The 22,767-nt window shown below is 49.5% G+C and overlaps 2 protein-coding genes and 1 long non-coding RNA gene across 5 annotated transcripts; 2 read left to right on the plus strand and 1 right to left on the minus strand.

Annotated features, from left to right (window-relative positions):
* The first annotated feature begins 4,271 nt into the window (after positions 1 to 4,271).
* On the plus strand, positions 4,272 to 9,671 carry PSMG3 (proteasome assembly chaperone 3). Of its 3 annotated transcripts, none has more exons than XM_062503975.1 (3): positions 4,272 to 5,195; positions 5,548 to 5,765; positions 7,785 to 9,671. In XM_062503975.1, exons 2-3 carry the CDS (start codon positions 5,550 to 5,552, stop codon positions 7,935 to 7,937), a joined length of 369 nt encoding a protein of 122 aa, XP_062359959.1. In that variant the 5' UTR covers positions 4,272 to 5,195; positions 5,548 to 5,549; the 3' UTR covers positions 7,938 to 9,671. The 3 variants fall into 3 exon arrangements, with proteins under 3 accessions (XP_062359959.1, XP_062359960.1, XP_062359961.1); XM_062503976.1 differs by lacking the exon at positions 4,272 to 5,195 and adding an exon at positions 5,213 to 5,447; XM_062503977.1 differs by lacking the exon at positions 4,272 to 5,195 and having other exon boundaries at positions 5,213 to 5,765; positions 8,497 to 9,671.
* Positions 8,943 to 11,670, minus strand: LOC134050710 (uncharacterized). Its single transcript, XR_009933722.1, has 3 exons — positions 10,818 to 11,670; positions 9,686 to 10,695; positions 8,943 to 9,063 (listed from the first exon to the last, which is right to left on the minus strand). It is a non-coding gene; the product is annotated as an uncharacterized LOC134050710 (long non-coding RNA).
* A 1,057-nt stretch (positions 11,671 to 12,727) lies between these two features.
* On the plus strand, positions 12,728 to 18,240 carry TMEM184A (transmembrane protein 184A). Its single transcript, XM_062503969.1, is given in 9 exon segments — positions 12,728 to 13,399; positions 13,401 to 13,631; positions 14,281 to 14,446; positions 15,238 to 15,328; positions 15,416 to 15,491; positions 16,056 to 16,147; positions 16,515 to 16,684; positions 16,784 to 16,981; positions 17,417 to 18,240. Coding segments are annotated over 9 exon segments (1,368 nt in total). The 5' UTR covers positions 12,728 to 13,306; the 3' UTR covers positions 17,668 to 18,240.
* Positions 18,241 to 22,767: the final 4,527 nt, after the last annotated feature.

Raw genomic sequence — 22,767 nt, forward strand, 5'->3', positions numbered from 1 at the left:
CAATACAAAGCTTCTGCTGCTCACAGGTCTGCTGATGGATGATACCAATCCACAGGCGCTGTCACGGTTGTGATCTATGAAGGACTGTTATTTGACAAATGAAAATTATGTAAACAGTACTCAAACTCAATCTTGCCTCATGATGACTCTGTCTGTTCCATACCCCCTGCCTACAGTGCCCAGAACAGCCAGCTGTTATCTCATGATAAATATCGAGGATAAAATTATCATCAGACAGCACCAGGTTGACTGCATGATGTAATCCTGACTCTTTTAGGTATCTGGAGCACTTTTAGCTCCCTTAGGTAGTCTGGAGTGTTTCTGGAGATATATCTCACACATTTCCAGACTGTTGTTTTTATTTCAGTGGTTGTTGAAGTAATTTCTGGAGAAATTTTTGTGAAGAAATTTAGCATGTGCTGGTTTTAAGGGTACTGAAAAAATGAGAGGTCCTGCTGTTTGAGATCAAGCACCCTAGAAACTGTTTTCAGCAAAGTCCTTCTGCAGGTGTGACTTGTTTCACTCTTGCCAGGCTCTGCAACCTTAGTATGAGCCCCTTCCCAAAATCGTCCCCCAGCACCAAGGTTGCTCCTTTCTCTTCCTAGCCCCATGGATCTTTAATCCTCCTCCCCCAGCCTGCAGAGCAGCTCAGAAAACACCAATGACACAGCATAAAAAAGTCCTACAAGGGCTGGAGTACTCCTCTATTTATAGGTCGCTAAATCTGACTAAAAAAAACTTCCACAGAGCACCAGTCAAATTGCTACCTAGATGTTTCCAGGCCCAGCCAGGGCATGCTGGCTTACTGCCATGTTTTTAAATCCTACCCTGTGCATTGAGCTTTCTCAGGAAAATCTGCTAGTGCTCATATGTGGGCTGTTACTATTGACACAAACATTAATGAACATTCCCATATTGCTTCCTTACTAAGCTGCAAGTTCAAGAAACCAAAACAATAGCATGACCTGACAGTCTCAGGCATGTAAGCACATCCAGCACTTTGATTTTAGATGTGCAGCTGAGTGCAACTCACTCAGAAAGGCAACAATTTGGGTTTAAGTGTTATGTTTGTTTTTTCTTCCAAGACTATGTTTTTTGCTGGCTGAATTCTACACTGAGAAAAAAATGTTTCATCAACAACAAAATAGGTTGGAGTGGTTCCACAATGCCTGATGGATTGGCTGAGCCTTCCTCTCACACAATCAATGAAATAAGAGATGTTCCATACAATAAGAGCCATGGGGACAACTTCAGAACAAAGCAAACCTCTTAGAATTGTCTCTCAGAATAAGAACTGATAATCTTGTTATCCTAAGGAGCACAGAAAAGGGACCCATGCACAAAAGAGCCAGAATCCCCTCATCTTCCTTCAAAACATTGAGAACGTAAACTGAGAGCCTCAGAGCTGTAACTCTGAGATGCTGTTCGGGTATCACCTAATCCTGGACACATCTGAACTCCTCAGCGGCTCACACTCCACCCTCAGGCTCCCCTGCACACCTGATGTCCCATTTCTGCTCATGTGCAGAAGCAGCCAGGCTGTGGTCATGTTTGGCAGGCTCATACCTATATCAGGAGGAGCTCTAGAAACCCAGAGATAAACCAACCAACTTCAGGCACAGCAAGGGTGACTCCTGACTGTGGACAGTCGGGTTCAAAGCTGTGTTTTCATTCTGCACCAAAGGCCAAAGTCTCTCTCTGCTGACTGCGGAGAGCCAGCCCGGGAGACCTGACTGCTGGGGCCAAACAGCCCCAGGTGTGCTCTTCTCCCTGCCTCTCCCAGGGACTCCATTCACTATTATTTTCTGAACACAGTCTCTTCCCGGCTAATTAAATGCAGTGGGGATAGTTTAAAAGGAGAAATCCAGGAGGTGAATTTCTGATGTTCCCTCTACTCCTTTTACAATGGCCCCATAAAGAGAGCCCTCACACAACCCTGCACCACCCACATCCCCGACCTTGCTGTGACAATAATAAGGGGAAGAGGAGCGTTCTGATAGTGTCTGGCCCGAGGAATGTACTCACAGGCAGCTCCACTTCACGTACCTGATTTATAACAAGGGCCACAATCATTCCCAAGCAGCTCCTGCATCAGGGAGCAAACTAATTCCTTACCTCTCGCCTTGGCTGCACAACCCAGAGTCCAGCTGCACCGGAGGTTCCAGCTCACAGTCTATATTCTGCATCATAAAAGATACAAGAGAGAAATCTAAACTAGAGAAGTAATAACCTGTAAACTAATAAACCAACACAGCACTTTGATAGTGAGGCGCTCCCCAGAGCAGGGATTATTAATGGGAGTCCTGAAACACTGTGTGTCTATGTTTGAGAGTAGTGGGAAATATTTCTGATGCTCTGTGGATCTTACACATTTGTTCTTATAAAATCAGTTCAGATAAATGCAAAGACTAATATAAAAGCAGCTCCTTCCATTCTACACACACAAAAGCCCTTAAGCAGCTTAAGAAGAAAAGCAGTACGAAACTGCTCAAATAAATAATAATAAAGGTGTTAAGCTGCAATATTAGGAGTAGTTTTGCTTGTCAAAGTATGGGGCTGCACAGTCATTGATTTTCTCTTATAATTGAGATAGTGACATGCATGACTTATGTTTCTTTGGCAGCAAGTGCATGGAAATGGAAGAAGGGATCTTGAAATCCTGTGAAATCTCCAGCTGAGGATTTGATGGCTCTGAAACTGTTGTCAGTCTCGATTCTTTATTTCCCTCAAAATGTAAAATGGGTTATATTATCAATCTGCTATGATGAAAGACAGTTTATGAAGCTAAATGTAATCATGTTTGCAATGCGATCAGGGATCACTGGAGGAGAAGTATTATAGAAGCCAGGAGTGTGAGTATGGATACAGATCCTTCTCAGGCAGAAATACTGGGGAAAACAGGACAGACAGACAGACCCCCTGAAGAAAGGTCTCATTACCTGTCCTGGTGTGTATTGTCAAATTCCCATCCCCTGTCTCAGTCACACAGACAACAGGAGTCTTCTCAGTTCATTTCTTTAACATTCACTTTCAGTGAGGAGGATTCAGTGCTCAGTTACTTCAGCTTACTATATCCCACCTCAGCTACAAGCTGAAATGAGACATCCAATTGACTGAAACTGTGAAAGACAACTTTTTTTTTTGTCCCAAACTAATGCAAAACAGCAAAGAATGCTGTTTCCATGTAAATCTGAACTACAGTGGACTCCCTTTGTTCTCCTCTCATGTAAAAAATAAAATTAAGTCTGGCAAGGATGGCAGGAAGAATTCAGTCCTTTGTGTCCTGAAGTAAAGTTACCCTCTGGAGAAGGCAGAGCAGGAATAAACTTCTTTAAGAATCAGGAGGTTTTACTGACAATAGCTGCTATTATCTCTGTCAAACAGGCGAAGCCTCGAGTGATTGTGGTAAGGAAGAAAGAGGAATGCTGTTTATTCAGTGCCGGAAAACAGACTATTTGCCAGACTGCAAAGAGTACCAAAAAGGTATTGGGTCTCTCTGAATTAACCACAGAAATAACCTGCAAAATCAAAAGCTTTTCCATGGACCTCTGCTGCTCTCTAACGGTGCCTTAAAGAATTCTCAGCACAAACGCTGTGTGCTCCTTCTGTAATCAAGTTTTGGTAAAAATTGTAATGCAAAACAAACAAAAGAAGCGTTCATGAGGTCCTTCAGAGATGTTCCCTGAACAGATAACCCACAGGTCACGTAGCTATTGCTGTACCCATGGCCAGGACATTTGGGATGTGGTGAGGATGTTGGTAAAGGAGAGCTAAAACATGGGAATGCAGGTTTCGACTGTATTTTAGATGCAGCAATTGCAGGAGTCTGGGAGGTTGCAAACTTCTGGGAAATGCCGATTTTCAGGGCTTCGTATAAATAAGAATACGAAATTTTTATTCATGAGTACCAGTATTCCAAAGGAAAAATAATAGCACTGTATTAACTGGGTATAATTAACAGAAACAAATGCTTGCACCTGGAACACACATATTTGGTTTCACTCTCCTCACACACATCTTTCTTTTATCCCCCAGTAAAGGTCCATTGGGCATGCTCACCTGGCTAATGGAAAGGCTATTTCCATTACTAAAACCAGCCTTGTTTTCATAAAATCACAGAATGGTTAGTGCTGGAAAGGACCTTAAAGATCATGTCGTTTCACCCTGCCATGGGCAGGGACACCTTCCACTATCCCAGGTTGCTCCAAGCCCTGTTCAGCCTGGCCTTGGACACTTTCAGGGATGGGCCAGCCAGAGCTTCCCTGGGCAACCTGTGCCAGGGCCTCAGCATCCTCACAGAGTTCTTCCTAACAGCCAATCTAAATTTCTTCCCTTTGAGTTTAAAAGCTTTCACCTTGTCCTATCTTTGTCTGCCTATGTAAAAAGTTGCCTCCTTAACACAAACCCCATTTATAACTCACTTTTATTTAGATGGGAAAGCACACTCAGGATCTTACAATGTGGCCTACCACCACCCAGTAGCGGGAGCGATGGCATCCCATGGGGAAATGGGGAGGAAAAGAAACACAATATTCGGGCCACCAGGGTCACCTGTCCCGTCACCCCACTCCCTCATGGCACAGGGTGACCTTGCCCTGTGACTCCTCCCCAACTCCTGGTGTGAAAACTGGGAGAAACTGGGCATGGGACCAGACCGGGTGAAGGGATTCATCCCCAGAGAAGGGGATCATTCCCAGAGAAGGGGTTCATCCCCAGGAAAAGGGGATCATTCCCAGAGAAGGGGATCATCCCCAGGAGAAGGGGATCATTCCCAGAGAAGGGGTTCATTCCCAGAGAAGGGGATCATTCCCAGAGAAGGGGATCATTCCCAGAGAAGGGATTCATCCTCAGATAAAGGGTTCATCCCCGGAGAAGGGGATCACCCCTGGGAGAGGGGGTTCATCCCCGGGAGAAGGGACCGGGAGCAGCAGCTCCGCCCGGGGCCGCCGAGGGCCCGTGAGGGGAGCGGGGGGCCGGAGATGGCGCCTCGCCGCGCGCGAGCGCAGCGGGTAATGGCGGCTGAGGGAAGGGGAGGGGACAGGCCGTGAGAGCAGCGGCTGCCCCGCGCCATCGCCACCCGCCGGCTACGGGAGGAGGGAGGGAAAGGAAAGGGAAAGAAAGGCACCGCTTCCGCCACGGCGGGGCGGGCCTGGGCGGAGAGCGGCGGCGCGGCGGGGCTGGCAAGGCTAGGGGCGGTGAGGGCCGCGGCCCGGCGGGAGGGGGGGTGGCTGTGTCTCTGTCTCCATGTCTCTCTCAGGAAAAGCCTGGTGGAGCCGGGGTGGAAAGCAGGGCTCGAGGTTTCCCCTCGGTACAGGCTACCCTCGTTAGCGGGGCCCCTGTCTGAGGCAGCAGGGCCATGCGGGGCAGTGATGCCATCGCTGCAGGGCTGCGAAGTTTCCCCACCCCCGCAGTCAGGAGTGCGGGTTTGCGCTGAAATTAACTTAGCCGTGGGTATTTCAGATTATGGGAAGGTTTCGGTCTTTTTGTAGCCCGCAGCGCATGTTTTTAATGTTGTTACGGTGTTGTCATTTTGTTCTTTTTCGGAAGCGATGGAAGCGGGTCCCATCGTGACGTCCAAGCAGCGAGAGGAGGTGGTGCACGGGGTGCCGACCGAGGTGGTGTGCACGGCCTTCTCCAACTCGGTCCTCGTGGTGGTCACACAGTACGGCAAGATGGGCACCATCGTCTACGTGGATCCCAACACCATCGGCGACAACGTGGGCAGGCCCTCGCTCACCACGAAGGTGCTGCTGGGCAAGGATGAGGTGAGGTGAGAGAGGATGCGAACGCAGAGGCAGCCAGGATAAGGGGGAAATGTAGTAGGTGGGGCTCAGCAAGTTGCCAGGGAGTTGATGAATCACAGCAGTTAAGCAGTGTTTGAATAGTGATAAGATTAATTTTAAAATGAGGAAAGAGGGGCTCATCAGAAAAGTATGTGCACTCGGCTGCTCTTGGACATAAAAGTTTAACTAACCGTGAGTGGTTTGGCGATCTGTTGTTTTGTGTCCCACAGGATATGGATTGCTTCTGCATGTTTATGGAAAGTTTGATAAAGCTCTGTTGATTTAAGGGTTGCAAGATTAAATATGCAGCCATTGATAACCTTTTTGGGTTTCTGTTCCAGTGAGTTTGTTTTCCTTTTCAGGTCTGTTTTCCCACCCCCATCCTCCCCATCTATGCCAGCCCCATAATGGACTTTAGTTGCCCTCTCCCAAGTGTGCCTGCCAGCACCTTCCCTTGATAAAGTTTAATTTGTTTTGCTTCAACGAAATGAGGTTCTTAATCGACCATTTCACAAAGCTAGAGAGAAAGCAGAAGTAAATGTGTTTCACAAAGCATCAACTGGTCAAACATTAAAACAGAAAGTTACAGAGCTACAAGATTATGAGGCTTTCCATCAGGATTGAAGCTATCACATATTACTTGCCAGCTTTAACTAGAAAAGCTGTAGCAGGACAAGTTCCTGATTATATCAATGACTTCCCCTTGTGGAGCTCTTTCTCTTGAGCAGTAGCCTTCCCTTTTTGGATGGGAGATATTTTGCTTCCTCTGCTTTGATATCTGCTAATGCTGACCACCTCCACTCCCAAGCTTATTTTGTGTTTTATTTGGAAATGGGAAGTGCTATGTTTACTTTGTTCCATTCTATTTTTAAATAATTGTAAATAACTGATCTAAACTTCAAGAGAAGACTTTCACTAGTTTGCTGCTTTCCTGCTTGTCACTGTTAACATCCTTCTTTGGCATGTTACACACTTCCGAACAGCAGCTAAAATCAAGCAAACTCACATGTATTCTGACAGATACACTACTATGGGTGTAAATAAAACCTAGACAAGCTGGATGGTTCAAAGCTGTGCTGGGTGAAGCTGAGACTGGACATTAGAAAACATCTCTTCACCAAGAGGGTGGTCAGACACTGGAACAGGCTTGAGGTGGTTGATGCTCTGAGCCTGTCAGTGTTTAAGAGCCATTTGGACAATCCCCTGAACAATGTTTTAACCTGGTCAGCTCTCAGTCGGTCAGGCAGTTGGACTAGATGTTGCTGTAGATGCCTTCCAGGTGAAATAGTTAATGCTGTTCTGATCTGATCTTGTTAAAGAAATCTCATGGAAAAGATTATATCCCTTTTTTTGCCTCCTTCAGCCTCACTACTTATTTCTGGTTTTCATTATTCTATTAAAATAAAAAGAAACATGTTTGTAACACCAAGCATACAAAAATTGTATATATAATACCATTTGGAGGTCTGTAAGAATTACAAGAATAACAGCTTTTTTTTTCCAGAGCTTATCAGTGGAACATCCCCTCTTCAGAACAAGTTTTTAAACAAAAAAAAATGTAATGCAAACTTCTTTAGAAACCTGGCTGTGAAGGAAATAAAGGCATTTGGATCCACAGCATTTCATGTAATTTAACACTGGTGCCATAGTTCAGGTGGGAGGATTATGGAAGGAAAGCTCTGTTTCAAAGACTTCCAGACAGTGCTGAACTCAATTCAAGTGCAGCTCCAGTAAAGTCATTTCAGGGTGGTGTGGGTGGCTGGCACACGCATGGGACCAAACTCTTCCCTTTTAAGCTGGTTGAGAAAGACCTTTCTAAATTTCCCTGTCCCATGGCTTGCCTTTGCTGACCATGTCAGAACTGCTCAGCAAACATCAAGCTCAGTCTGAATCCAGGATCAACAGGTTCTCTGCGTCACTCCGGGACTCTTCCTTTCCTAACTGCTGAGGGAGGGCTCACCCATGTGTAGGAATGTACATCTGTATCTCTTTGCTTTTCAGCCCCTCGTTCATGTTTGTGCCAAAAACCTGGTGGCATTCGTGTCTCAGGAAGCTGGGAACAAACCTGTTCTCCTCGCCATGGCTTTAAAGGACAAAACCATGGAAGGAATACAGGCTCTCCGAGAAGTGATCCGAAGTTGCCAAGTGTGGTGAAGTTATGCCATCTGGATTCAAGGAAATGATCTTGAGTCCATGACTCATCACCACCTATTTAAAAGGACTAGAAATGAAAATGCTGGTAATGTCTTTGTGGTGGTTTTGGACGTCCTGAGGAATTTCATGAATTTTTCTCTACTGTGTAGAACATTTGTGGGTTTTGTTACTGGGACAGGTTTTCAAGTCCATATAGACAGTGGTGAGACGAGAGCAATTGCCTCAGTATAGGAGAGAAGTGCTACTTTTATCTTGTTGGGTGCGTCATTTATTTGGGGAAAGGCTCAGCTCTGCACATGTGTCCTGAGGAGCAGCAGATGCCAAGCTCTGTAGCTGCGCCGTACCACAAAGGGGGAACACCCAGTGCAGAGGGAATAAAAGAAACATTGTCAAATCAAATTTTACCTGTTTTCTTTTTTGCTCTGTGAGAATAACTTCCATTGAAACACAAGCCTTGGTAAAAAAATCAACAGTTGTATAATGGGAAAGATTTTCTTGCCTTTTTTAAGGAATTGAGTCCTAAATGGCTGCTTTTGTCCTTATGTCCATTCCTTCCTAGATGCAGTCTGAATTCATTTTCTACTTTCACGCTGATTTTAAACAGAAGCAGATAATGATGCTCTGCAAATTTCATGAAAGCTGATATCAGAGTGGAAGACAGAAACCCACAACAGTGATAAGAAAATCTCTGCCAATGGATTACATGCTACCAACTCATCAGAGAAACAGAACATCCATAGGCTGATCACCTGCAGTGAGCATCTGTCTTAGGAGACATGGGGACAGAGGGTTTGAGGGGTTACACAGGGTTGTTTCTGCCAAGTCATTTACAGAAAGTGTCAGATTAAGTTGTTGAGCTGATGCAAAGATTAATAGCCAAACTTTTGCCTTTTGCTTGGAAAGCGCATTTGTTTTTACCTCTTGTAACAAGAACAAGTTGTAAATTTTTAGTGAGCTGTTAACACACTTTTGTCACTTAGGAACTTGACAGCACAGAGGCCAGGTCTTGGATTCTGGGCAGGGAGGAGTTGTGCTAAGACCAGTTGGTACAGCAGAATCAGCACAGAGCCTGTACCTGCCCCATGGTGATGTAGCTGCTAGGCCATTTCTGTTGCTAAAAAATCCCCTAGAAGTTGAAAAGCAGAAAATGGATTTTGAAAGGACTCTTTTCTCTGAAGTAAGGGTTATTTACAGCATTTAAATGGATTATGAGAAATGAAACTTAAAAAATACATTCAAACTCTGCAAGGCTTCCAGCTGCCCTTGACAAGAAACTTCATCTAAAAATAATTTTCCAAACTGTGTTTCCAAGAACCAAAGATTCGCATCTGTCAGAACTATAAATTTTTCCTCTTTTACACTTCCCTTTTTTTTTGTCTAGGAAGGCTGAGTGAGGCATGTGGAATTAGTTACTGTCCATCTTAGTTTGCTAGTAGGGATGCTCTCCTGACACAAAACTGGTGTCAGGAGAGAACTGGTGTCCATAGCTCCAGCAGCTTGAGGAGAACATACATTAATTAGCAAATTGGTTGGAAATTGCGTATTCCACTGTGGTGATACAGTGGCATACTACCGCAGTGCTCCAAAGAGCTGAGTGTTAACTGCCTAAAACCCAGGCACAAGTTAAGCACCTTCATTTTCTGGCTGTGTATGTGCCACCAGGTCTGCACAGGGCAGCAAAGGAACGTGGGTGAGAATAGGACGTGGAAACCTCTCTGATTTGATGCTCGGAGCCAGGACAAACTTACCTTGCTGCCTTTCCATGTGCGATAAATTAGAGCACGAGCAATTGGTCCTTCGACTTTGCTCCTCTCTGCTGCACAGTAAACCAAGGGGAAGGCCTGTCCAAACAACAGGCACAAGGTGCCACCAGCTGCCTGCCTTTTAGTCATCGCTCTCCTCCAGGCAGGGATTAATTCCCGATTGCTGGGAAAGCTGCCTCTGCCACCCAGGCAGAGCTCTTGCCCCCGGCCGCAGGACGAGTGCTGGGTGGGGGGCAGCAGCGTCGGGCCGCACCGCGGCTTTCCATCCGTGTTTGCTTTCCGGGCGTGGGTGCCGAGCGCGGCGGACTGGAAAGGTAAGTTGGGTAGCTTTGCGGGAGACAAAGCCCGACCTGCTGCTCCAGCTCCCGCGGGGCCCGGGGCGCGGGGAGGGCGCTGGCAGGGCGAGCCGGGCACAGCGAGGCGGTGCTGGTAAGGTAAGCGGGGCGCCGGCGGGACCCGGGCACAGCAAGGGCCAGTGGGGGGCTGGCAGGGAGAGTGGGGCGCTGACGGGGCCCAAGGCGAGTGGGGCACTGGTGGGAGCCGGGGAGCAACGGGGGTAGCTGGGGCAGTGGCAGGGCCCGCGGCCAGCAGGCGGGCAGGGCTGGAAAGGTGTCCGGAGGAGGAGTCTCCAGCGGTGCAGGTGGAGGAGGGCACGGGGGATGCAGAGGCAGATGCACGGCAGCCAGACTCCCTCCCGGAGGATCCCCAAAGGGTGAGTGGGGCCCTGGGGGCTGCAAGGCAGCTGAGGGAAACCCCACAAATCAGGGTTGACCCAAGCCATTGGTTCTGATCACCTGTGGGAGCCGCTGGGAGGGCAGCGCCTCCTCTAAGAGCTCTGTGCCTGCGTCATCAGCGCCTCCAGATAGGCTTCAAGGAGGGCTCGATGCTGCTCTGGCGCGATTTGTAGCTGTGTGCTCTAAGTCCTTCCTCCTGAGTGGCCTGATGGTGGTGTGGAGAGGCTGGTCCGGTCAATAACCCGAGTGTCCTGGCTTTATCTGAAAGCAATCAGGAGAAAAGGCATGTCTCCTGCTCTGGTGGGGCTAAACCTGGATGCTACCCTCCCCGGGATGTGGGTCAGGGATCTCAGAGGCACTGCTGGGGGACTGCGAGGGCTCACCTTTCCCTGCTGACTTGGTTCACCCTGCAGGGGGCTGCCGCTGAGATGGGGATTTGTCCTAGGTTCTGCAGGACACAGGGAGGGATGTGAGCTGGGAGTCTGAGCTCTAGCAGCCGGCACATGGAGGGGAATCCCTGGCAAGGTGAAAAGCCCCATTTGCAGGTGGCCTGCTTGAACACAAGCTTCACTTCTCAGTTTATCTTCTCAGTTCTCACTTAGCATCTCTAATATCCCAGGGAGCATGTGTAACAGGTAGACACTGTATGGCAGGTACCTACAAGGTGTCTGAAAACCGACAGATTGGATATGGCTCAGTCCCATCGAGGAGCAGAATTTGGCAGTTGATATTCCCGGTGTCTCCTTGCTGCCTTTGTTTTGGAAGCAAATGTCTCTCTAACTGCATTGAATTGCCTGACTACCTTGCACGGCCGGGATCTAATTACCTGTGGATCTGGGAGCCCAGTCTCCGAGTGGCACAGAGGCTTTTGCTTTTAATGACTTGCTCTGCCACGTTCAGAGTGTGACAATATAGGGGAGGCTGCCAGGACTGGCTGTTGGTGCCACCATGCTCACACCACAATGACTGGGAAATAACTTAATAGGAGATGGGATATATTGGGCCAGGCATCTGTGGCACAGCACTGGGTTGAAAACAAAATAAATGGATCTAGTGAAGAGCACAGTTCTTTGCCATGTCTTTGGGAGTAACCTGGATCAGTAGAAAAGTGACTAGAAAAACACAGCTAGAAAGAGTGAGCTTTTATCCTGCTCTGTCATGATGCTCTGGCAGAGGCAAAGCATGGCCAAATTCAGCCATTCAGCCCCGGCCAGCAGCAGGGCAGCCCCCAGAGAGAGTAAAGAGTGACTGGGAAATGGGGCACAGCCGGACTCTCATCTCCCTCCCTGTGCCACGAGCTATCTCTGTCCTCCTGTTAATGTTTACAAGGCAGGTCCGACAGCATCCAAGTCTGTCCAAAGACCAGATCTGGCCCCAGCTTTCCCAGGATCCTTTCTCCTGCTGGCTAGGGCAGACCACAGGCCGGTGGCAGGGAAGAAGAGCATGGCACCTTGCTGCCTGTGTAACACTATCGGCCCCGCTGTCCCTGCAGCCAGCTTCAGCTCTGCTTCTCCACTCGCAGTGCAGGTACTCCGGGGTGAGCTCCTGGGGCCTCGCCAGCTGCTGCCCGAGCATCTCCACTTACACACAACTCCTGCCAGGCTGAGCCAGGCAAAGGTATTTTTAGGGCTGTTGATCTGACACCAGCTGAGTTTCCTCTCCTGTGAGGTTGGGGTTCAGTGAGAGGGCAGAACAGGGAGCCACAGCACCAGTTCTTGCTTTGGTTTGTTTTCAGTATTTACTTGGACTGAAGTATTCCCTACTGCTCTTATCCATGGCAGATATTTTATGCTTCTCTCCAGTTCATGCTTACAGTTTTACCCCAGGCAATAGTTACCCAACAGCTAAAACATTTGTTTATTAACAATGCACTGAGAAGCATCGATATATATATATATATATATATATATATGTAATTCAGCTTGCAGGTTGTTGTTTTTTTTAAACTGCTATTGCTATACTTGGGGAAAAGCAGCTTTCCATAGATTAGCAGAAAGAGAACCCAAACATGGCAGTTTATGCATCTGTTGGCCTTGAGATATGAAGCTGCCCTATAAATAATTGCTTATTATTAGGTTGGTCCTTGCTGTCTGGAGCCACAGGGTACACGGTGTCCGTATGCCCAGCCACCCTCTGCACCAGGAATGCTCAGTGCCTTGGGGCAGCCAGCTTCCAGGAGCATACACTGATCAGGGAGATGCCATAGCATCCCCAAAGGGCAGCAGCCCTGCCTCTGGCATGGCAGGCTTGCTCCCTTGTGCTTAATTTGGGTGCAGGAGGGACTGCTGGCTGTCCTTCAGGTTTTGGGGTTGGCACTACTGGCACACTGACACCCCCCACAAACCTGAAATAACTGGGTGAAGAATGTGGGTGACACCAAATGTCTGGTTTCTTAGGCAGCCCCAGACTTTTTCCCCAGTAGGCCACACCTGATGAAAGGAGCTAAATTTGGGGGGGGGCTGGTGTTTTCTGGGTTCCCAAGGAAGATGACATAAGTGTTCTGATGCCTTGTTGGTAAGGGTCTCTTTATTATCCTGGGTGAAGAATTGGTTTAACCCTTAAGTCTCTGGTTCCTGATGGAAAAGGGTCCTGAACCACAAGTGTGAACTCACAGCGGTGCAAATATGCACAGATCATTGTCTTTCAAGCGGGAGTGATTCCTGAGGAAACAAGGAGCAAAGCTGGGAAGAAGTGTGCCTTTTGGGAGACACGGGAATTGCACAGACCTCCCCATGGAAAAGAGGGTCTGCTCTTGATGGATATTTGAACTTTCCTGCTGGGAGAATCAGTCATGGCAAATGGGCTGGTTTGCATGAGGTAAAAATGCTGGAAAAACCCTGGGGAGGAGATAAATCTCACAGGAAGTTTGTACATGCTGTGTGGGCTGGGAAATCTGCTGGGACCTTCCCTGTCACCAGCTTACCTCGCTCCTGGCTTCCTGCACCACTCCCCTTCCCTCTCCCTCTCTGCAGATGAGTAATGCCACACGTGCTGTGCCCTCTCCTGTGGTACCTGGCACGCTGGGGCCTGACACAGCAGCCAGGCTGGCCTCAGCCCCCCCATTCTCACCTGTTGCCCTACTTACGGCTGCACACAACAACTCCCAGGATGGCCAGCAGCTTTTCCTGACCACGACAGCGGCACAGGTCATCTCTGGAATCTTCGTGTGGTCAGCGCTCATCGTCACCTTCCACCAGGTATGGGCTGCAGCAGAGATGGGGCTCAGCACAGGGGTTGACATGAGAGCAAAACTATTGATTGCCCCCAAGTCCATTGCAAGTCAGCTCCAGATAAGTATTTCTTCCTGTTGCTGCCCAGAGGCGATATCCTTGCTGTCAGGAGCCTGGTGCTGGCAGCTCATGGACTTTGCCCACACCTTCCCCAGCTGGTTACCAGAGCCAGGAGAGGCTACAGGGCATTGGCACTGCCCAGAGGCAACACCCAGTAGGGCATTTGGAGTGTTTGGGGTGCACAGCACCAGCTGCCTTGAGGCATACCCCAAGTGGGCATGGTTTAGGAGGCCATGCAGGTCTGCGCTGCTGAAGGCAGCCCTGGGGCAAGCTACTGTGTCCAAGCACTGGGATGGGGCTGCACAGGGGTAGGCACATTCCTCACACAGCCCAGGGAAGGAACCTGATTTCCACAGGTTTTCATGCAAGGGATTGGCCCAGGGACTGGGAAGGAGCCTGTTGTGTGTGGTCACTGCGTTGGGTCTGTGCTGGAAAGCTGGCAGAGCTATCACCCCAGAGAGGAGGGTTACCACAGCATCCCTGTGGGCTTGGGGACACCTCTAGTTCCTATCCTGATCTGTGGCAGCCACAACTCTGCATGCTGGGCACTTTGCAGATCTACACACACCTGAGGAATTACACCATCCCAAATGAGCAGCGCTACATCATCCGCATCCTCTTCATTGTGCCTGTCTATGCCTTTGACTCCTGGCTCAGCCTCCTCCTCCTCGGCAGCCACCAGTACTACGTCTACTTCGACTCGGTGCGTGACTGCTATGAAGGTGAGCACAGCATCTGCTCAGCAGGGAGGCTGAGGGCGAAGCAGAGCTCTCCTCCTGCTGACCTGTCTCTGGAGTGTCTCGGATTGTGAAGTGATGAATTTCCACCACTTCCCACTCACCCTTCCTCCATGCAGAAGTTTTCCCCTTCCTTCTTCGTCAGCAGCAGGGAGGGGATGCCCCACAAACACAGGCTTGGAGGGACCCCAGCACCATGGTCCTGGGAAAGAGGTTTTCTGGCTGCCTGTGCAGCTTCTCTAGAACACATGGCAGATGAACCCAAGAAACTGGGGAATTGGGGAGTGTTGAAGTGCAAGGGAAACTTGTCAGGATTAAGCCCGTTTTTCTACCTTGTTCCTCTCTTCTTCAAGAACTCAGTTGTGTGGGCATTTGCATTAATTCAGGTTTGGAGTATATGAAAAGTAAGTGGTGGGGATGTCCAAGAAAACTGTCCAAGACCTGCTCCTTGCTGGCCACCAGCCGTTTGTGCTGCCCCGTAGCAATTCTGAGGCACTTCCATGCATAGTCCCTGGATAGACTGTGTGTGCCCAGAGGAGCTGCTGTGTCTGTAATGAACTCTGTGCACATAGCACGATGTGTCTCACGCCACTTGGAAGTAGGATGGATTTGACCAGCTGCTCCTCTCACTGGGCTCCCACCCACCAGCATCCCAAATCTTGATGCACTGCCAGGTTGGATGAGGAAACACCTGAGCAGGAAGGAATGTGAGATGAAACAACCCCTTCCAGGACTTCCATCAGTCCTGCTGATCATGTCTGCCCTTGCTTTGGCAGCTTTTGTGATTTACAGCTTCCTGAGCCTGTGTTTTGAGTACCTTGGAGGGGAGAGCACCATCATGACAGAGATCCGAGGGAAGCCCATTGCGTAAGTCCCAGCATCCTGTGAGTTCCTTCTTCACCCACCTTCCCTACCCAGCACCCCCAACGGCATCCCCTCGCCTTCTGCTTCCAGGTCCAGCTGCTTTTATGGGACTTGCTGCCTTCAGGGTATGTCCTACTCCATTGGGTTCCTGCGCTTCTGCAAGCAGGTGGGTACCTGATGGGGAGCATCGACTCCACTTCCCTCAGATGAGGGCTCTCTGGGTAGCAGGTTCCTTCCCCGCTGCCCTGCTAAGGGGGCTTAACTTCATTATTCTCTTACGATGCTGGATTTGGAGGCTGTTTTCCTCTGAGGGAGGCAGGTCACCAGCTCACTGGCACCTGGCCAGCAGCAAGGCTGCTCAATGTCCTTGCCTCTGACTCACTGCTGAGTCAGGGTCCCCTCCCACTGCAGAGCTCAGATTGCCATCTCTGTCCAGTCCCAAGTTAGCCTGGATGCTGTCTCACTCTCCAGGACTGCACTGTGGGCTGAATTCTGTCACGGTCTGTCCCCAAGCACTCTGGTCCCCCACCTTGGACTGGTTATGCTGCCTTTTGGGAGCCGCTTTCTGGAAGCCACACTCCCTCACATCTGCAGATCTTGTGCTGGTTCATATTTCACCCCACACCACTGCTCTCTCCTCTGTGTGTGTGTGTCCCTGGAGCAGAGGGGTGGGATGTGGGAAGTGGGATGTCCTGCTGCCTGTGGTACTCTGTGTCTCTCCCTTGTGCAGGCCACACTGCAGTTCTGCATCGTGAAACCCCTCATGGCAATCATCACCATCATCCTGCAGGCATTTGGGAAGTACCACGATGGAGACTTCAAGTGAGAATGCTGGGTGGGGCTGGGGGGTGGTGAATGGGAGAGGATAGATCTCTGCTCCATCACCAGTCTCCCCAGGAAGCTGCTCCATGGATAGTGAGAGCACTGTGAGCCCAAATTTCCAGGGAACAGACTCACTGCCCCCAAACTATAAAGGGACAAATCAATAAAATAATAAATAAAAAGAGGTCCTGCCAAGAGAGGAGAAGCTGCTACCTCTGCCCTTCTCCCCCTCCTGGGCTGTGTTCTCCCCCACAGCAAAGCTATGCACCTTCCTCTTCCCCATTTGATCTGTCTTTGCCCCCAGTTGCACTTGCTGTGCTCCCCACAGCCCAGGGCAGCAGCTCTCTCTCTCTCTCTCTGCCTGCAGCGTCCACAGTGGATACCTCTACATCACCATCATCTACAACTTCTCTGTCAGCCTGGCCCTTTACGCCCTTTTCCTCTTCTACTTTGCCACCATGGACCTCCTGCGCCCATTTAAGCCAGTCCTCAAGTTCATCACCATCAAGGCTGTCATCTTCCTCTCCTTCTGGCAAGGTGGGTCCCACCATGGACACCCAGCACTTCTCCTCCCATAGCCCTACCTGGATCAGGGTTGCAGGAGAAGAACTGATCTCTCTCCCTTCCCCCGCACAGGGACACTGCTGGCAATCCTGGAGAAATGTGGGGTGATCCCTGAAGTTCAGATCATCGATGGGAAGGAGGTGGGAGCTGGGACAGTGGCTGCTGGCTACCAGAACTTCATCATCTGTATTGAAATGTTCTTCGCTTCCATTGCCCTGCGCTACGCATTCACGTGCCAGGTGTACAGGGAGAAGAAAGAAAACTCAACAGGTAACTCCTCCTCACTTCTTCCTTTCTACAATGACTAAGGAAAGAGGAATCTTCCCTTATTTTATTAATATCCCATTACCAATGGGATGCTAAAAGGTACAAGAGGAATTTCTTTATCCTATGCTCCATGCATTTCTTCTCCCTCTCCCCTTATTACACCCACAAACTAAAACAAGTGGGGCGGGTAAGGAGACCTTGGTGTGGCTGGGAAGGATTAGGGAATGGTGGTTATTACCCACATGCTGTTGGAAAGGATCTATCCTCTTTGGAACACGGAGCTGGGATTGCCTCCCCTCCCTTGGAACTTGAAGGCACAAGCTGACGTGGCCCACAATGAGCCCCTGATCTTGAACTTCTAAGGAAAAGTGTCCTGGATCACTTGGGCTTATTGATTGTCTGCTGTCCCATCACCCTCCTGCTTTCCCTGTTTTGCAGCAAACCTCGCCCCAATGCAGAGCATCTCGAGTGGGCTGAAGGAGACAATCAGCCCCCAGGACATTGTGCAGGATGCCATCCACAACTTCTCACCTGCATACCAGCAGTACACTCAGCAGTCGATGCAGGAGGCAGAGCACAAAGCACCAGGGGAGAATGGCCACGTGGCCTCCAAGGTAGATGGACAGAGCAGCAGGAAGAGCAAAAACATTGAAAAGAGAATGCTAATCCTGTCAGATGAGGAGTTGTAGGAGGTATCAGAAAAGACACTGACACTGAAGAGGTTTTAACCCATGCAAAGGGGAGGTGTCTTGAGGCTGAGAGAGCTTGGGCTAATCAGAGCACTGAGAAGCCAGGAACTCTATCCAAAAAGCTAGTCTCTCAAAGGGAAGATGCAATAACCCAGAAAAGGTTAAGTCAAATAGTGCCAGCCTCTGCTGTCATGGATGGAGCCGTGCTGCCCCACTGCTGCTGTCTCTCTGCCAGCCCTGTGCCAATGCTGGGGGATGCCAGGCAGGGAGGGGAGCTGGGTGCAGGAGAACCAGCCGCCCTCACCCTCTTCTTACCTCCAAGCAGTGCTGAAGCCTGAGAGAAATGCTTTTCTCAGCACAGTTCTGCTCTAGTTTCTCCCAGTTTGAGTAAAAAATTATCTCCAAGGGCTCCGTGGAGAAAACCAGCCCAGGAAGGTGACTTCGCTTCACCTCAAAACCCGGTAAAGGTTGAAAGACGTCATTCCTTTTTTTTACATCTTTACCCCTCTCCTTCTCATAGCAAAGCTTACAGAGATGTGCAAATGACCTTTACCATAGAGAAAGTCATCCTATTCTCCCTCCAGATGTGGATGCAGCTGTCCAAGTAACTCCCCCAGGAGTGTGCAGGACATCACTGGGACTAACCAGAGGTCCACAGCTGCATTTCTGAGAGCTGCCGGTGACAGAAGCGCTTGTTTATGTCTAAAGCAGCTTATCTGTGAATGGATCAGAAGTTAAAAGGGATTCCAGCTTCCTTATCAGAATCTTTAGTAGGGAACCAGACTGTGACTGGTGGTGGTAGGAATTCACTTACTGAGAACTGTCTGTTCCTCCTAACCCTTCGCTATTCCCCATCCCTGGGCTTTGCCTGACCTGTGGGAAGGCAAGCAAGAGCTGAGCCCAGCTGGGTGACCATTGCAAGGATAGAGAGGTGCTGAGGGATGTTGCCATGTGGGGCAAGACCACAGACAATGGAAGACTGTGTACAGAGGGATGCTCCTCATATCAGTGATGATGAGCTCACATCCTTCTGTTAAGACTTCTTTTCCTTTCTTCCCCAGTTTTTAGTCTAATTCCTAGTTTCCTGTTAATGAGATGATCCCTGGGAATGAACTTAGGCACTGGTTGGGCTGTCATCTGGTATGGTAGCTGGTTAGTGGAAGGATGAAGGCAAATCTACAGCCTCAGATTTGCAGCCATGTGGCAAACAAAACAATGGATAAGGCTTGGACCCCTTTTAAACACAACTTGTAGAACTTGGATCCTTTTTCCCCCTGCTCTTAAGCTGCAAAATGTAAATCACAACACGAAATTATTTATTTTTTTTCTAATAAACAGCAATTTCTAGCACAGAGCAAGCATTTTCACTGAGCTCAGCAAGCAAAGCCCACGATCTGCCTGTTCCTGCTATAGTGCTGATGCTCTTAAGCTTAACGTCCTCCCTGCCCCTCAGTGCTGGCCCAGCAGAAATACCTGCACACGCAGCATCCTGCACATTTTGGCATTCCTACAGGATTTGTGCTCATCTTTTTCAGTCCACAAAGAATGTGCGTGTCTCCCAGTTGCTCTCCTTGCACAGCACCTCTTCCAACCCTTGCCTAAGCTGTGGATGCAGTGGTTAAGAGGTGCTGGATCTGGTTTAGCTAAGCTAAGCCCAGACTCCAGCAGCAACAAGACAAGCTCTGTTTAGTATTATTGGAGCAATCTTACCATGCTATAGCCCAGACTCCACCTGAGCAACCTATAGTTCAGCCAGTCCTGCAAGTCTCTCTGGTCTGAAGGAGCACTGCTCATACCTGCTCAGCCGGTGAGACTGCTGCCACTTTTCTTGCAATAAGGTCCATAAGCAAGAGCCAGATGCTCTGTACATCCAGGCATTCATCCAGGATCCCATACATCCTGAGAGCAAGACTGTTCTGCATAGAAAGTGCAGCTTCAGTACTCAGGGACAAGGCTGTTTGGCTTTGTAATGCAGCCAGCACAGAAGCAGCGACATCTCAGCTGAACATCTTGGTCTTCACCCCTCTGGGAGAGGACAGCCACAGCTGCAGGAACAGAGGCTGCTCTGGCTCCTGGGGCGAGGACAGACTGCAAAGGTGATGAAGGCACATCTGCTGGTGCGCTCGCAGCCTCCGAGATAAAGACTTGCACAAGAACACAGCAAGAACCGTGGTTGTACTTCATTGCACAAATGATCGACTCCGGTGCATAATGGGCTGCCTTCATTGCTCTGCCAGCAGGTGCAATTCCCATTGCAGACAATAACATTTGCCTATTTATGTCAAGCCCTGATTACTGTATTATATGTAAAACAGATCTTTCTTGCAAGCCAAACAAGGGGGGGGAAGGAAAAAAAAAAAGTCAGCTGTGACTCATGCAAGTCAGCAGTGTGATACCAGCCTGAAGGAGCCGTGCTGGGCTGGACACCAGCTGGCTGCCGCGACAGCAACAGCAGGCACCCTCCCTGCTCCAGCCGGCGTGAGCTGGGCCTCCTCCTCGTCCTTTTGCTTGGAGAGGGGAGAGAGGCAAGAGCTGACGGCTCAGGCTGGGCACTGTCATGGCACTCAAACCCTTAGGCTGTCAAAAGGCATCCATGGGGAGTAGAAATGCCAGCAGTGGAATAGGCTGGACGCGGTCTCCTCTGCTAATGCGTCTCCTCCACCTCCTCAACAAGGACACGGGGAAAGCTGGCAGCGAGCACACGGGTGACCTACACAGGAGCCTGCTGTGCCTGGAGCCACGCCAGCAGGCAGCCTGGAGGAACAGGCGTCTCTCACTGCCAGCAGCAGGCTCCGGTGGTCGGCAGATTTGTTTTCCCATTGTCGCTTGTCCTCAGGGTTTCCCCAAGGACAAGGCTGAACTGCAGCTCTCAGAGCTCTTAGTGCTTTTTGGGCTTGGATCAGGCAGGTTTACACCCCACTCATGGCAGGGATGATCGTCACAGGGCAGACCCTGCCACTACACCTGCAGGAGCTCAGGCTGACCTCCCTAAAAGCAGAGGGGAAGGAAGGCAGCTGCTGGCACCGCAGCAGAGACAGCCCTCATGCACGGCTGCTCGCTGCACAGCACCCAGTCAGAGACAGACACTTCTTTTTTTGGATGCTAGCACTCACCAACAAGTCCCTGGGCCCAGCTGCTGACAGGCACCAGACTGCCAGACCTGTGCCAGAGAGCAGGATTTGTGCTTTTACCAGCCTGTTCACAGAGACCTTCTATGCTCCTCTCCTATGCATTGTGAACGTCGAGTTTCCTTTCACTTCTGAACCTCCCCTGGCCCATTCCTGATGCCCTTTTCCTCCTGAACTAATGCTCCTCCAACAGTCAGAACTGGCCCACGTCCCTGTCCCCTCCCTTGTCACCAGCTCTTTGCTGCAGTAACTTCAGGCAGGAGCCAAAGCAGCTGATAATGCTTTTTTTCCCTCAGCACAGAGACTGCTATCACCCCCAGGCATCACCCAAGTGCCTGCTCAGCCAAGCCTGCCTGGCCCCACCTAATGACCATCCATTACCTGCTGACACACAAAGCCTTTCAGCCCTGCTCCTCTCCACTTTGCCCTACCTCTTAATTCTAGCTTTGGCCAACACACCCATCTGTCTTCAACCTAGTGCCTCAACACTAAGTGTTCGACCCTCTTCAGCTGTTCCCTCAAGAAACTCGACCACTTGAAATAGGGAATTAAAGCCAACACAACCCCCGAAAGCTCGCTGGCACAAGGTACCACCTTTTTAAAAGCCCCAACAGGGAAAAGCAAAAAGATGAAGTATTGATGTAAGGGGTTAAAGGAGTTTATTCACAAGCAGTCACACAGGGAAACTGTGAAGGGATATTTCATAACCCAAAGGAAGACAGAGGAGTGTCTCTCCAGCACTTCAAGATCACAGTCACAGTGTCTCCAAGCCACAGATGGCTTTGCTCAGCATCACAACTGCAGACAGGTGTCTGCTGAGTTCAGTGCTGCTTCTGCTAACACAGACCCCCACTGACTGTGCACAAAGACAGAGCCCCTGGGTTAGGAACAGACACACATAGTGAGCACGGGATCAACCTGACAAACAGCTGGGACAAGAGCTATCCCTGTAGCACATTCCAAGTGTCCCAAGAAAGCACCACAGCAAGCCTGAGATGGGCTCCAGGAGGCTGGGTCAGATGATGGAAAAAGCCCAAGCTGCCATCCCACTCACCTTAGCCCAGCCTGCCTCCAAAAAACACATCACTCACCGCAGCACCACAGCCAGCCGGGTGCTGCACCGGGGACAGGCAGCAAAAAAACCCGAGGAAAACACTCCACTGAAGATCAATTCAGGTTCCAAAACGCTGACCATAGACCAGGGCAAGTCTGAAACCAGAAAATGCTTTATTGGAAAGGTACAAAAAAACCAGTCACTGCAGCTAAATTTACAGCAATAAATTACGTTGTGGCTGTCAAGAGAAGTAATGGACACATACACAGGGCTATTCGCCTTACAAACAGGAACCCACATTGCTTGGTATATCAATAATTTATTTTATAATAAAAAAGCAGCACAAAAATAAATATTGAAATGAAATTACTGAGTAACCACAGAGGATAGAATGAGCTGGTGATAAAAAACAACTTAAAACAGAAGACTTCTATCATTAAAAAAATGAAAGCAAGTATCCACCATCTACAGAAACACCCCAGCAGACTGAAATACAGACAAAGGAAAACAAATCCACATTACAAAAGTTTTTCAGTTTTGTTTTTTTTTTCCTTTTTTTTTCTCCTTTTTTTCCTTTTTTTTTTTTAAATAAAAACAATCATGACAATGAAGTTTAAATGATTCGAGAGAGAAAAAACTGCCACCTTCTCCTCCTCCCCGGGTCTGAGCCATCCCGTGGCACAGCTCGCCTCGTCCCTCCCCGCCGTCCCGGAGCTGCCGTGGCACCCAGGTCTGCACTTTGTGGTCTCCTCCTGGCAGATGGTACAGCTGGGCAGGAGCAGAGACGCAGCCTTGTTTCAAAGGGATCTGGAGCTGCCCTGGAGGGAAAGGTTCCCCACTCCCGACAGAGAGCACAGCAAACACATCTACGAGAACAGAGGTGTCCCTTCCCGGTCCCTGCGCGACGCTTTCTTCTTC

This window comes from Cinclus cinclus, chromosome 16, assembly GCF_963662255.1.
Source record: "Cinclus cinclus chromosome 16, bCinCin1.1, whole genome shotgun sequence".
Taxonomy (NCBI): domain Eukaryota; kingdom Metazoa; phylum Chordata; class Aves; order Passeriformes; family Cinclidae; genus Cinclus; species Cinclus cinclus.

Coding starts and splice junctions, on each gene's coding strand:
- PSMG3 (XM_062503975.1), top strand. CDS start 5,550: ATGGAAGCGGGTCCCATCGTGACGTCCAAGCAGCGAGAGGAGGTGGTG. Junction 5,766..7,784: donor TGCTGCTGGGCAAGGATGAG/GTGAGGTGAGAG, acceptor TTTGCTTTTCAG/CCCCTCGTTCATGTTTGTGC.